At 64.0% G+C, this 14,377-nt stretch overlaps 1 protein-coding gene across 8 annotated transcripts in view; it reads left to right on the top strand.

Moving 5' to 3' along the window:
- The window catches only part of GAK (cyclin G associated kinase), a 56,172-nt gene that overhangs the window by 35,620 nt on the left and 6,175 nt on the right, over positions 1 to 14,377 (top strand). For all 8 annotated transcript variants that reach the window (XM_021100831.1, XM_021100830.1, XM_021100837.1 and 5 more), the window contains 12 exons: positions 2,900 to 2,949; positions 3,521 to 3,669; positions 4,113 to 4,235; positions 4,928 to 5,061; positions 7,434 to 7,628; positions 7,819 to 7,936; positions 8,054 to 8,133; positions 11,771 to 11,964; positions 12,477 to 12,599; positions 12,694 to 13,101; positions 13,343 to 13,516; positions 14,055 to 14,165. In XM_021100831.1, the coding sequence (XP_020956490.1) occupies positions 2,900 to 2,949; positions 3,521 to 3,669; positions 4,113 to 4,235; positions 4,928 to 5,061; positions 7,434 to 7,628; positions 7,819 to 7,936; positions 8,054 to 8,133; positions 11,771 to 11,964; positions 12,477 to 12,599; positions 12,694 to 13,101; positions 13,343 to 13,516; positions 14,055 to 14,165 (1,859 nt within the window). The remainder of the gene's footprint in view (positions 1 to 2,899; positions 2,950 to 3,520; positions 3,670 to 4,112; positions 4,236 to 4,927; positions 5,062 to 7,433; positions 7,629 to 7,818; positions 7,937 to 8,053; positions 8,134 to 11,770; positions 11,965 to 12,476; positions 12,600 to 12,693; positions 13,102 to 13,342; positions 13,517 to 14,054; positions 14,166 to 14,377) is intronic.

Below are 14,377 nucleotides of genomic sequence, written 5' to 3'. Positions count from 1 at the left end.
TCCCCTTCCCCTCCCCTCTTCCCCTCTTCTTCTCCTCCCTCCCCCCTCCCTTCCCCCCTCCCTCCCCTTCCCCTCCCCTCTTCCCCCTCTTCTTCTCCTCCCTCCCCCCTCCCTTCCCCCCTCCCTCCCCTTCCCCTCCCCTCTTCCCCCTCTTCTCCCTCCCCCCTCCCTTCCCCCCTCCCTCCCCTTCCCCTCCCCTCTTCCCCTCTTCTTCTCCTCCCTCCCCCCTCCCTCCCCTCCCCCCTCCTCTTCTCCTCCCTCCCCCCTCCCTCCCCTCCCCTCCCTCCCCCTCCCCACCCCTCTTCCCCCTCCTCTTCTCCTCCCTCCCTCCTTCCCTCCCTTCTTTCCTGAGAATGTTGGTTATTCCAGCTCATCCATTTCTTCAAACGAATTCCAAATGAACCCGCCAGGTTGCCTGTGTGGTCATTGAGGAGGGTGCCTTTGCCTGTGTCATGGTCAGTTTGGACAGTTGGTCTGCGTGGTGCCAACTCTGGTCACCAGCAGGGAAGTGTCCCCAGCTCTGGCCCCTTTCCTGCCCTCCCTGAGGCCTGCTGGCTGCAGGGGGGCTGGTGTGCAGCGGTGAGGCCGACCTTCCTGCCAGGGCGGGCAGTGCAGGACGGCGGCCAGGCTGCCCGCCTGCCTGAGATGATGAGAACCAAAAATCAGTCCCAAGTGGGGAAGTGTGCCTCATTTGTGTGTGGGAGAATTAGATTTTAAAGATGATATCATTCCTCCATCTATAAATTCGTTGTGATAAAAATTAAAATCGCAAGGTTTCCACAGACTTTGGTCTTAAAATTTGCATGTGAGCTACCAAAAATTGCCAGCAGTGCTTTTATTTTTAATTTTTTTTATTTTTATTTATTTATTTGTCTTTTTTGCCATTTCTTGGGCTGCTCCCCCAGCATATTTATTTATTTGTCTTTTTTCCCATTTCTTGGGCGGCTCCCAGGCTAGGGGTTGAATTGGAGCTGTAGCCACCAGCCTACACCAGAGCCACAGCAACGCGGGATCCAAGCCGCATCTGCAAGCTACACCACAGCTCACAGCAATGCCGGATCCTTAACCCACTGAGCGAGGCTAGGGATCAAACACGCAGCCTCATGGTTCCTAGTCAGATTCGCTAACCACTGCACCACGACAGGAACTCCCAAAAATTGCCGGCAAAGTTTTTAAAAATAAGAATGGGGACATTGTGGCGCAGGGGAAACAAACCCACCTAGGAACCATGAGGTTGTGGGTTCGATCCCTGGCCTCACTCAGTGGGTTAAGGATCCGGCATTGCCGTGAGCTGTGGTGCAGGTTGCAGGCGTGGCTCGGATCCCGCCTTGCTGTGGCTGGGGTGTAGGCCAGCGGCTGTAGCTCTGATCCAACCCCTAGCCTGGGAACCTCCACATGCCATGGGTGTGGCCCTAAAAAGCAAATCGAAAATGGGGACAGACCCTATTGTATGTTAATATTTCTCAAACATCTGTTGTGGTGTTAGGAGCAGAGTGGTGAGACTCAGGAATGGCCTGCACGAAGGTGGGCTGGTCTAAGTCATGAGCCCTGGCGCAGAGGAGCCCGCAGACTGCGTGCCGGCAAGTCCTGGTGCTGAGCCCCTGGGCGCCACCTGTAGCGGCCAGAGCACAGCGGCTCTCGTGTGTTAGCAGACGTCATCGTGAAAAGCAGTTTCTTAGGAGAAAGTAGTGAAGTGTAGAGGGCATTTAATCCCACCAGAGTAAGGAGGGTTTCTTAAAAATGACGAAAAACATACAAGCCTGATAAATTTAACCCATTTAAAATAAAAATCCTCCTTTCCTTGAAAAACTATGTTTCTTTAAAATAACAGGAAGATGTGACACTGGTGAGGAGTAAGTATGTTCAAACTATGAAGCTCCCAAAGGACTAGTCAGCCGCGCCAGTTAAGAGGCAAGTGGAAGCTGCGCGAGGGACGTTGACAGGACAAACCGTGAATGAGCCACGGGAGGACGCTCCGTCTCACGTCATTTCGTAGCCGCGTAGTTGGGCCACGTTTTTACACAGAATCTCTTTTAAGTCGTGCCTTTAGCCTGCCGGTGTTTAAAGCCTCTGCTGAGACGCGGGCTGAACTCCCTTTATTGCATGCTGCAGACACTGTACCTTCTACCGATGGGAGGTGTGTGGCGGCCCCATGTCGAGTGCGGCTCTGGACGCCTTTTTTTGATTTTTGTTTTTTAGGACCGCACCTGTGGCACATGGAGGTTCCCAGGCTAGGGGCTGAATTGGAGCTGCCGCTGCTGGCCACAGCCACAGCCACGCCAGATCCGAGCCGCGTCTGCGACCTTCACTACAGCTCACGCTAACGTCGGGTCCTTAGCCCACTGAGCAAGGCCAGGGATCGAACCCGCAACCTCATGGTTCCTAGTCAGATTCGTTTCTGCTGCGCTACACGGGAACTCCCAACTGCAGTTGTTTTAAATTCCTGGCCCGATAATTGCAGCATCCCTGCCACGTCTGGTTCTGATGCCTGTTCTGTCTGTTCAGACTCCCGTTTTTTGCCCTTCTTATGCCTCATGGTTCTTCTTGGCAGCCAGACGTGATGTACAGGGTCAGAGAGCTCCCGGCTCAGCTCCTCGTGCCCACGCCTTTTTAGAGAAGAGTGGGAAGGAAAGGGAAGCTCTCTCCTGGTGGGTCCCTGTCTCTCCACCCCTCGGGGTGCGCAGGTGACGTTGTTGTGCACAGGCACACGCGTGCCTGCAGTCGCTCAGTTGCACACACGCACTCCGACTTGTGCACACAGGGTCTCCATGAGCTGCAGCCTGAACAGGAGGTCCCCACCACCCCGACCCCTTAAGGACCTGCTTCAGTTCAAGCTCTCATGAGGTAACCGTAGAAATTTCCCGGGGTGACCAAGTGCCTTCTTTTTTAACCATTGCAGTTACGCGAAGGGAGATCTGGACATTTCTTACATCACGTCCAGAATCGCAGGTATGTCTGCCAGCTTTGCCCCTTTCCTGTCTGAGGGCGGTGGTGGGATTCTGGCCCCAGGTCACCCCTGGCTGCAGGGTGGGCCAGGTGTGGAGGGTGCGGCCAGCAGGGAAAGGGAGGGCCTCTGGGCAGCCCCTCACGCACCCAAGCGGTGGCCTGGGGTGTCTAACCCTATGTCCAGTGTGCAGCTGGGCTCTGCCATGGACGGTGCTGTTGCCAACCCAGTGTCTCCCCTGATGTGGAACTTTCTGGAAGTGGTGCGAGGCCGCACATAGTAAAACGTGGGTCTTCAGGCAAAACCCAGAACCCAGACCTTGGAGACCTGAGGTGCTGCAGACTGTGCAGCAGACGCTGTGTCTCGGGAGCACCTGCTGGAGACCCCAGGCGGTCTGGCGGGCGGTGGGGTGGGGGCTTTGGGGGCCTCCGCTCTGCCCCCTCTCAGGACTCAAGGTGCCAGTGGGTCCGCAGCTGAGCAGCGGAGCCCCCCCGCCCCGCCCCGGGCTGGCGAGGCTCGGGCCCCGCGTGTGCCCCCTGCCCCCGAGGCCGCTGAGGCGCAGGCACTGTCTTTCAGTGATGTCCTTCCCGGCGGAAGGCGTGGAGTCGGCCATCAAGAACAACGTAGAGGACGTGCGGCTGTTTCTGGACTCGAAGCACCCGGGCCGCTACACCGTCTACAACCTCTCCCCGAGGACGTACAGGCCCTCCAGGTTCCACAGCCGGGTGAGCCCTCCGCCGGCGCTCAGCCTCTTGGACCCTCAGCGCCACCTCTGACACCGTGGGGGGCTTGGGGGCTGCAGTGGGAGGGCCGGGGCCTGGGGGGCGAGGATCAGGGGTGGGGCCGGTGGGGGGAGGGCGGGTCTTCTGAGACTCAGGGCACAAACCAGGGTGGATGTCAGATGGCTCGTGCCCTCGGCTAGGGCTGCTGAGCCGCAGCCACCCCGCAGGAGCGCAAGGCCGCAGGAGCCCAGGGGACAGACGCCTTTCGCGTTTAAATGGACTGGGGCGCAGGAAGGGGTGGGCTCTGTTCCTCTGGCCGGGGCTGCCGTGGCCTGGCTCCGAGTCCGTGTCACAGAGAGCTTGGTGCCCGATGGGGGTGGTGCTCGGGGGTGGGCCCCCCCACCCCGGGCCTGCGCCCCGGCTGGTGAGCCAACCTCTGCCCACAGGTCTCTGAGTGCGGCTGGGTGGCCCGGCGGGCTCCGAGCCTGCACAGCCTGTACAGCCTGTGCAGGAGCATGCACGCGTGGCTCCGCCAGGACCCCAAGAACGTCTGCGTGGTGCACTGCATGGTGAGCGCCGCCCCCCGGGGGCCATCACATACAGAACACTTTGGTCCCAGAGGCTCCTCGCAGAGCCTCCTCTGTCTCAAACTTGGTGCACCAGCCGCCTGCCAGCTCCCGCGAACAGGTCTCTGCAGGCTCCAGGCTGGTGCCAAGAGGAGCAGCCGGCGACTCAGGCCTGTGTCCCCAGTGCGGCTCTTGTCACCTCAGGGCAGCAGGCCCCAAGGGAGGGGTCCGCCCTGGTGGCTCCGGTGCTGGGGAGGGAAGACCCCAGGCCCTCAGTGGGTGCACACCTGGGTTCCTGCACCCTCCCTGCTGTGGCAGGTGCAGGTCCTCTCATGGTAGCACCCCTACAAGCTGCCTGCTGGGACCCCCGTCTCCCTCCCACACCAGTCGGGGCAGAGGGCTTGTGGGTGTCACTTGGAGCCCTGCCAGAGCCCGCCCTTCAGGGTTCGTGGCCCCGTCCTGGTGTTGGTGACAGTGAAGAGGACCCCGGAAGGGTGACCAAGGGCAGGCGGGGACTGATGGGCAGCCACGTGGGGGGTGTCCTGTGCGTCTCTCGAGAAGCTCTCTGCTCTCTGACCTCTCACCTCACCAGGCGGGTTTTCGGAAGTTCTCCAGTGAACTTCAGCCCCAGGCCAAGGCCCTCCCTGTCCTGGGGGTGAGTGGCCGCGTGAACCCCTCCCGTGCATCTGTCCTAGGACGGCAGAGCTGCATCCGCCGTGGCCGTCTGCTCCTTCCTGTGCTTCTGCCGGCTCTTCAGCACCGCAGAGGCCGCCGTGTACATGTTCAGCATGAAGCGCTGTCCGCCTGGCATCTGGCCGTCCCACAAGAGGTGCGGCGTCCACCGTCGGGCCTTGCTGTGGCTCCTCTCTGGCCAAGTCGCAGCTGTGGGCATCAGGATGCGGTGTGGGTTTCAGAGGAGTGGGAACAGTGTGGGGTCAGGTGGAATGTGGCGAGGAGCACGTTTGGGGGGCCCAGAGTTCCTGCCTCGCTGGGGCTGCCAGCCCACAGGTGCACATCTGTCTGCTTCCTGGGCGCCAGCTGCCCCGGCACATGGGCCACTGGCGGGGCAGCCCCCTGTTCCTGCCTCTGTGCACATGGTCCACGGGACACACCGTTTCTAGGCTCTCTCTGCCGACAGCTGGCAGGAGCTGGCTCCCGTGGCTGCCGCTAGCCGCCCATGTGCCTTGCGCACGAGGGGCTCAGGCCTGAGCAGTCACTGTGTCCCTGCAGACCCAGGGAGATATTTCCTTCTTCTGCAGGCAGGGTCTCGGGGGTGGGGCTGAGGCCGCTTTGGCCCTGCCGGTCCCCTGGCCCTGCCCCTACAGGGAGCTGAGGAAGGCGTCCCGGCCAGTGAAGGGCTGTGCGGCCACCCCTCCTGCTCAGATGGCCCCACGGCCTTGACGGTGGAGTGGGACACGTGGTGCACACCTGCTGTGGGGCTCAGCCCTTTGGCTCACAGCCTGGGGACCGTGTCCCTCACAGCCCAGGACAGGCCACACTGGCAGTTCTGTGCGGCTCGTGCGGAAGGGGCTGGGCCGCCGACCCCTCAGCGTGCTCCCCGTGTCCCAGACACACCTGGGTACCCGTGGTGTGGGGTCAGGGGTCAGAGCCCAACAAGTGTCGTTCCTGCGGGTGTGGGCCTGGCTCTGGGACCCCACCAGGCCCCGCAGCTACTTCCCACCCTAATAACTTAAAAAGGGCGACCACTTCACATTCACGACTTTCAGACCTGTTGGAAGGGGGCACCCCAGCAAGTCACCGCGGCTCTTTTGTCAGAAACACCAGGGGGGCCTCCGGTTGTGGCTCAGTAGTAACGAATCCGACTAGTATCCATGGGACACGGCTTCCATCCCCAGCCTCTCAGCGAGTTGGGGATCCGGCGTTGCCCGGAGCTGTGGTGTAGGTCGCAGACACGGCTCGGATCCCACGTTGCTGTGGCTGTGGTGTAGGCCTGCAGCTGCAGCTCCGAGTCAACCCCTAACCTGGTAACTTCCTATGCCGCGGGTGCAGCCCTACAAAAAAGACAAAAAACAAGAAGAAGAAGAAAGAAAGAAACCCAGCGGCAGTGTGTGCTTCTCCAGCGCTGTGAGCAGCGGGACCAGGCTTGGCGATTCCAGGAGGTCGGGGAAGAAGCAGGAGCAAGAGGAGTGGGTGGCAGGGCAGCCAGCTTGCAGTTTAACCTGTGTGTCTGTCCCCACGCTGGGCGGGCTGGGCACCAGCTGAGAGCTGGGCTGCCCCAGAGCCCTGACCGCAGGGCTCGGGGAGGGCTGAGTGTGGGACCCACGAGACAGACTTAGCGGCTTGAAACAGTGCACACTCTGCCCTCCCTGCGTAGGGGTCAGGCGTCTGGCTCAGTGCCACCCACGCTGTGGCCAGGCCGCTTTCTTGTCCAAGTCACAGCTCTGGGAAAGTCTGCCTCTGTCTGGTTTGTTGGCCGTGCTGGCAGCACACGGAAGTTCCTGGGCCAGGGGTTGAACCCACACCAAAGCAGGGATAGCACTGGCTCCTTAACCCGCTGAGCCACCAAGGAACTCCCTCCTTTGGATTTGAATTCACTTCCAAGCGCCCTCAGATTGTTGACGTGAGTTGAGGCGTCCTGGCTTCTGGTGGTGTCGGTAAGAGGCGCCCAGGTTTCCTGCCGGGCGGCGGCCGTCCCAGGGTCAGTCTCTGGGGAGGCGGAGTGTTGACGCCTGTCAGGAGGCAGTCGTGCTCCTGCGTGCCCCAGGGGACAGGCGAGGGCAAGGACGCTCAGCGCCGGGTGCCATGGAAGGGACCCACGGCCTCACGTCAGTGTCCCTGCTCGCCGAGCAGAAAGCTGTTGGGGTGACGGCAGGAAGGGCGCTGACCGCAGCACTGACACCTCCAGACCCATAGATGCCCCAAGAACAGAGCCGTGCCCACGGGACCCTCGGGAGGGAAGGGGGCGGTCCGGGCCGTCGGGCCACAGCAGAACGGGGACTAGGAGTCGCACAAGGCGTGTTCTCGGGGTCCCTTGTGGACTCGGCTGGAGGCGGGTGCGGAAGGCTGGTCCAAGAGCTTCAGCAGGACGGCCTCCTCTGGGGAGGGAGCCTCGGCGTGTGCAGTGGGAAGCCAGGCCATCCGGCCGCCGAGCTGGAGCTGGCGTGTCGCTTCCAGGGAAGCCGGTGGCGAGGGGCGCGGATGGAGTGCGCGTGGGGTTGACGTGGCGCGCCCTGCCCGCAGGTACATCGAGTACGTGTGCGACATGGTGGCGGAGGAGCCCATCACGCCGCACAGCAAGCCGGTCCTGGTCAAGGCCGTGGCCATGACACCAGTGCCGCTCTTCAGCAAGCAGAGGCACGGCTGCAGGCCCTTCTGCGAGGTCTACGTGGGGGACGAGCGCGTGGCCACCACGTCCCAGGAGTACGACAAGATGAGGTGGGACACCGTGGCGGGAGGTGCGTGTGGAGCGGGGCCGGTGGCAGCCCGAGGGGATCCTCGCCAGTCATGTCCTGGAGCAGCCCCGGCCCCCGCTACAGAAACCCGTGCAACAGGGAGAAGCCGACCCTCTGGGCCTCTCCGGCCGGGTGGCCTCTCCCCGAGTGACCTGTTTCTTGGTGTTGTGCAGGGATTTCAGAGTCGAGGATGGCAAGGCGGTCATCCCCCTGGACGTGGCGGTGCAGGGCGACGTGCTCGTCGTCATCTACCACGCCAGGTCCACCCTGGGAGGGAGGCTGCAGGCCAAGGTGAGCAGCCGGGTGCCCCAGCCTGTGGGCCGTCTTGAGGGCTTCCCTGCCTGCAATGCCAGGGGAGGTCTGGCGTCAGCCCCCAGCCCGGGGACCTCGTGTGCGCTCTCCCCGCAGATGGCATCCATGAAGATGTTTCAGATCCAGTTCCACACGGGGTTCGTGCCTCGGAACGCAACCACTGTGAAATTCGCAAAGTATGTTGGCGTCACGTGGCGGGGGCGGGGGCACGGTGGCCCCAGCCGTGTGTGGGGTACAGGCCGGGGCTGGCGACGGACCCTGGCAGGGTCCTCACGCGGGGCGGGCTGCCCGCTCGGGGTCAGCATCCCGGCTGAGGGTGCAGCTCGTGTCTGCACGTGTTGCTGCTCCTCTAAGCGTCTCCACATTTTGGTCTCCCAGTGTGTTTGTTGTGCTTGCAGTTCACACTTCCAAGTGCCAGCGTGACAAAGGGAGGGGCTGTCACCCTCCGAGGTCCGGTTTTCCTCCTGGGGAGGCAGTTGCCCCAGCACGTCTGTGGTCAGCGTGTCCTCCGACGTTCCTGAGGCCACAGGGACAGCTGGGCCAGAGACCGTGGGGAATCGGACCCTGGAGTCAGGAGACAGGCTTGTCGTGCTGGCCGAGCGTGTTCAGGGAAACGCATAGAGGGGAGTCTGGCTGGAGACCTGGAAGCTGGAAGGGGCCGCAGGCCTGAGTCGCACAGTGTGTGCCGTGGCCAAGCAGACGCAGGACACAGCAGCGGAGTGCAGAGGAGCGGTGGCGGGAGATGGGCGGGTGCAGGGGGCCGCCTGTGAGGCTCTGCGTGCTGGCGTCCACAGGCTGAGAGGAGAAAACACAGCAGAGACAAGGTGGGAAACATCACTCGCCCCCAGTTTTTCTTTTTCTTTTTTAAATGGCAGCACGTGCAGCACATGGAAGTTCTTGGGCCAGGAGTCGAATCCGAGCTCCAGCTCTGGCAACGCCAGGTCCTCTTCCCCGCTGCACTGGGCCGCGGGTCAGACCTGCGCCTCCACAGCAACCCGAGCCACTGCAGTTGGATTCTTAACCCACTGCGCCACGGCGGGAGCGCTATGGCCCAAAATTTTCCTAAACTGATGAGAGATGTGAAACCGTAGAATTGAAAGCTCTGTAAACAGCAGACAGGAGTTTTTGTTTGTTTGGTTTGGTTTTTTAGGCCCACACCTGCGGCATGTGGAGGTTCTCAGGCCAGGGGTCAAATCAGAGCTGTAGCTGCTGGCCTGCACCACAGCCACAGCCACGCCAGATCTGAGCCACGTCTGCGACCTACACCACAGCTCACAGCAACACTGTGTCCCCAGCCCACCGAGCGAGGCCAGGGATTGAACCCGCATCTTCATGGTTCCTAGTCGGATTTGTTTCCACTGCACCACAACAGGAACTCCCAAACAGGAGTTTTTATCCAAGAAGGAAACCCCTTTCTCAGCCTGTTGTAGTTCGTGCTGAGAACCAAGGAGGACCATCTGAGAGCCCCAGGTGGGGAAGGACTGTCCAGTAACCAGCCTGGCAGCTGCCTTTCAGCTGATGTGGGAGCGGCGGGCGCTGTGGTGACCCTCCCACACCTGCTGGCAGGGAAGTGCCACCAGCCTGCAGTTCTGTCTGGCGTGAGGTCACCCTTCAGAAATGAAAGCCAGTCGAGATGTTTTCAGGCGAACGAAAGATGTTTGCAGCACGTGTGTCAGGCGTGGACGTATGAAGAGGTCGTGATTGTTGGAGCTCCCTGGTGGCTCCGTGGGTTAAGCATCCGGCATTGTCACTTCTGTGGCGGGGGTCAGTGCTGTGGCACAGGTTCAACCCCTGGCCCGGCAACTTCCAAACTCCAGTAACGTTTGGTGGCTGCGGCCAAAAGGGGAAGTAATGAAAAGAGAAAGACACCCGTTGAAATTGGGCAGACGACTCAGCTAGTGCTTCAACGACGGCGAAATCCAGATGGCCCGAAAGCACCTGACCCGGTCTCGCCATCCTTGGTCACCGGGGAAGCAAGTGAAAGCCACATGTGCTCGGCTGGAAGGGCGAGTGCAGCCCAGATGGGAGAGGCGAGGGGACGCCCCGGACGGTGTGCAGGGATGCGCGGGCGCCTTTCGGATCTGCGGGCCTGGCAGCTCTGAGCACCTAGCCCAGCAGCCTCGTGCCCGGGGATGGCAAGTGAGCTGTGCTGCCACACGCAGCTGCGAGCCTCATGCAGGGCCTCCCGTGTGGCCCAGGGGCCCCAGGAGTGGCCGCCTCTGGGGGCGCAGCCTGGAGAGCGTGGGTGGGGCCTGGGCCGGCCCGTGTCCCTCCCGGGAATGGCCCGGGTGCGCAGCCGTGCTCGTAGGTTTGTTCCTGGCTGAGCCTCCAGAAACGGACTTGCTGGTTAAGTAGGAGAAACCAGTGGGACAGAAAGCGGGTGAGAGAAGAGAGATGGGAGTTGAACGAGGGGAGGGGAGCCGTGTTCTGAGCGGCCCAGCCTCGGGGAGGGCTTCCTGTGACGGAGCAGCGGTGCAGAGCAGGGACGAGCAGGCAGGGCCACCGTCCAGGACGAAAGCCCAGGTGTTTGCTCCCCAGCCGAGCAGCACAAGCGCCCTTGGTGGCCCATCCATCAGGGCCTGGGCCCTTTGCCCTCTGAGACCCAGGACCCTTGGGGCAGAGGGAGCTGCGCCTCTGCTCACAGACCTCATTGTTCCCTCACTGGCCTGGGGGTGGGGGGTCCAGCCTGGCCCGGGGGTGGGCGGGGAGGCAGGGAGGGGTGGCCCGAGGCTGTGCTGGGGCTGAGCTCATAGAGGCCTTGCGCCCTCACCCCTCCTGCTGTGTGGGCGCCTCCCAGGCCCTCGCCACCTGCTGGCCCCCCCCGCTGTAGCTGCTTCCGCCAGGGTGAGCTGTCCTGTGTCGTCTCCTGCTGGGGGCACCCCTGCCTGGATGGGAAGCCCCTGGTGGTCTCTGGGCCAGGAGCGCCTGGTCAGAGGGGCTGCAGCCTGAGCAGGGCACGCAGCAGGGCGGCCTGGCCTCGCCCACACAGAGGCCTCGAGGTGGCAGTGCCCCTGAGGAGTGGGCGTCAGACGTGCTTGCTCATCCCATGTGTTGCGGCCAGAGAAGTAAGACCTGAGATCTGCCGTGGCCTCCCACCCAGCCCGAGCCCGCCCCCCGAGCACGCCTGCAGCCTCCCCCCACCCCGGGCCTCCCCCTTACTCGGGGGCCCCGCTTCGACGTCGCTGAGGACAGCAGGGCACCCATCTCCCCGTGGCTGTTTCTTTTCTGGCACTGGACAGTTTTGGCCCCTCAGGACAGCGAGTGATGCACATTGACGCTGGAGCGTGAAGGAGGGGGGCAGCGGGCCTGTCGCCCGGCGGGCAGCTCGGGCCTGTGCGCACCGCTTGGGGAAGCCCTGTCAGAGGTGGCCTCAGGGAAGACAGGCAAAGCGCTGGACGTCCCTGAGGACGCGGAGCTGGGGCGGGTCTGTGAAGCGGCCACCGCCGCCTGTGCCTGGGGCCCGGCCACCCCGGTAGCACCTGGGGCCGGCATCGAGTCTCTGGCCTGCCTCCTCTTCCTGCCCGGCGGGGGCAGGCTGGTGCCCCTTCCCTGCCGCCGGGGTCCAGAGTCTTGGTCTAGGGGCTGTTGCCAGAGTGGGCGGCGTGGGTCTAACGGGGACCTGGGCTGGATTCGGAGAGCCAGGTTTGAGCTGAGGGTGGCGGGCCCCCACCAGGGGCCGGCCCTGCTCTGAGGAGGAGGGTGGGCCCCGCTGTGCGCAGGCCCTGCCGACCCTTTGCTCGCTTCCCAGGGAAGGTCGGGTGACCCTGAAGTGCCCACGGTCCTTCCCAGCCTGTGTCTGGCCTTCAACTGCAGGTATGACCTGGACGCCTGTGACATTCAGGAGAAGTTCCCGGACCTGTTCCAGGTGCACCTGGAGGTGGAGGTGGAGCCCAGAGACAGGCCCAGCCGCGAGGCACCCCCCTGGGAGAGTGCCAGCATGCGGGGGCTGAACCCCAAAATCCTGTTTTCCAGTCGAGAGGAGCAGCAGGACGTTCTGTCTAAATTTGGTAAGGCCTTTCCTCTCGGGGCGGCAGGTGCCAGGGCCCTGGGAGAGGCAAGTTGCTTCTGGCGCAGGGCGGGTTCATTTTCTGACCACGCACCCACTTTGAGCATGGCCGGGAAGGAGCGGAGGCTCTGACGGGGGTGCCCCCAGCGGGGCTCCTTCCTGGCGACCCCCCCTCAGCTAGGTTGTCTTATTTCAGAGCGTTTACCAAGAGGAGCGTGAGAGGTGGGATGGCGGGCGGGACTGGGGCTTCCTATGGCATGGGTCACTTTTTGCTTCGTTGTTCGTGGTTGGCGGGGTTTTTTCTCTTCTCTCATTTGAGGATAGCCAAGCGCCCCTGACACGCGGGTGTGCGTGTGTGTGCCCATGTCCACACCTGTGAGCCGGGGCCGTCGCCCCTTGCCGGTTGTCGTGCAGGGTTCTGGCGGTTTGGCGCACTTTGGGCCTCGGCCGCAGCCCTGGGCCCCGTGCTGGCTGCTGCCCCGGGCTGGTGGCCTGACACCCCGCTCCCCACAGGGAAACCAGAGCTGCCCCGGCAGCCGGGCTCCACCGCGCAGTATGAGGCCGAGGGCCCCGGGCCGGACCTGCCGCACAGCAGCGCGGACGCCAACCACTTCCTGCACACACTGGACTGGCAGGGTAGGTGCGGGTGAGGCCTGTGCCCGCGGGTGCCCCGCCCGCCCGCCCACCCCTCGCTGGGCCTACTGCCACGGCGCCGTTATCTTCTTTTCAGAGGACAGGGACACCACGGCAGGCCCGGAAGGCCACCCGGCCAAAGAGGACCCGCCTGCTGCGGCCGAGGATGGACGTGAGAGTGAGCCGTCTGACGAGGAGGCCACGACGCTCTCGGCCGAGAGCGGGGACACGGCTGATGAGGACGCGCCGGGCCCAGCCGCGCCGCCGGAGGACAGCGTGGACCTCCTGGGGCTGCACGCCGAGGCGGGGCCGGCCCCGTGCCCGCAGGCCCGCGGGGGGCCCCCCAGCAACGCGGACCTACTCAGCTGCCTTCTGGGGGCCCCGCCACCTGCTCCAGCGGGTACCACAGGCCGTCTGCTGGAAGGGGACACGTCCCTGCTCTTCTCCAGCCCAGCCCCTCCTCCCAGCGCTCCGACGGCGCCTCGCGAGGCTTCTGCCCCGGCTGGTAGGTGCCGCCTCGGCGGGTGGACCAGGGGTTCCGGCAGTCTCGGTGTCGTGGGAGCGGGAGCTGCCCCGCCCCCCTCCCCCCGGGCTCCTGAGGGCTTGGGGACAGCGCTGTGCCCCCCGCTTGGGGCTGCGGCGTCCACAGGAGGACGTCGTCTCAGGCTGGCCTGGAGTGGGCGCTCCGGCCGAGGGCGCCCTGCAGCTCTCACCGTAGCCCTCCGCTTCTTGCTGTCTTGTCCCAGCTGACCCATTCGACCCTCTCCTGCTGCCGTCTGACCCAGTCTCCCAGCCCTGCTCCAGGCCTGACCTCTTTGGGGAATTTCTGACCTCAGACTCTCCGGCCGGCCCGCCCGCGTCCTTCCCCTCCACCCACAGCGCCCCACCCCCGGCCTGCAGCTCCGACTTCCTGCGTCTGGGTAAGGGGCCGGGGAGACGGGCAGCACGGTCCCCTGCGCTGACCAGGCATGGCCGCAGGTCCCCCCTGCCCTGGGGAGGGGATGCAGCCGGTGTCCGCCCCGAAAGCCCTGCTGGGGAGGTGGGAAGGCAGGCTCTGTGGCCACGAGCGAGTGGCTGTGGCCGGCCGGGGAGGGGGCCTCTCTTCGGACCTTTTCTGAAGAGGAAGCAAGGGTGCTGCCCCCGCGTCCACTTGGGGGTTTAGTGACCCTGTGGTGTGTTCCCAGCCCAGGAGGAGGGAGGAGGGGCCCAGAGGCACGTGGGCCTCGCTAGGCCAGGGACGCCGCCTGCCTGGCAAGCTCGGTCCCCAGTCTCTAGCTCGGGCAAGGTGTGCGCCTCTTGCCGCCTGCTTGCAAGTGGAGCAGGGGACAGAGGGCCGCTGTCCCAAGCTCCTGCGTTCAGGGCTTGTGGCCAGCCTGTCCCCACGGGCCCCCAGGAGGCCATGCCAAGGCCCTGCGCCAGCCCCCACTGGGGACACACTAGATGGCACTGTCTTCTCAGGGGACCTGCCGACAGAGCCCAGCAGGGTGACGGCCTCCACCAGCCACCCGGACCTGCTAGGAGGATGGGACGCCTGGGCCGAGGCTTCGGCTCCCACGTCGGCCACAGAAGGTACAGCGCGCCGTGACCGTGTTCCCTCCCCCGGAGGAGAAGCGGGGCGGGCCCGGCGCTGCGGGTGGGGTGCTCCGCCAGGCCTGCTGCCGCGCGGCCTGAACCCTCTGCGCGAGCCCTGCCCCTGGCTCCCGTGGCTGCTTGCGCTGCCCATTCCGAGGTTTTCGCCGTGACCTTCCCTAGCGCTTCCCTGCGCTCCTGCTGCGCCGCCT

This window comes from Sus scrofa, chromosome 8 (assembly GCF_000003025.6).
Source record: "Sus scrofa isolate TJ Tabasco breed Duroc chromosome 8, Sscrofa11.1, whole genome shotgun sequence".
NCBI lineage: Eukaryota > Metazoa > Chordata > Mammalia > Artiodactyla > Suidae > Sus > Sus scrofa.
This window is presented reverse-complemented; position numbering and strand designations above follow the sequence as displayed.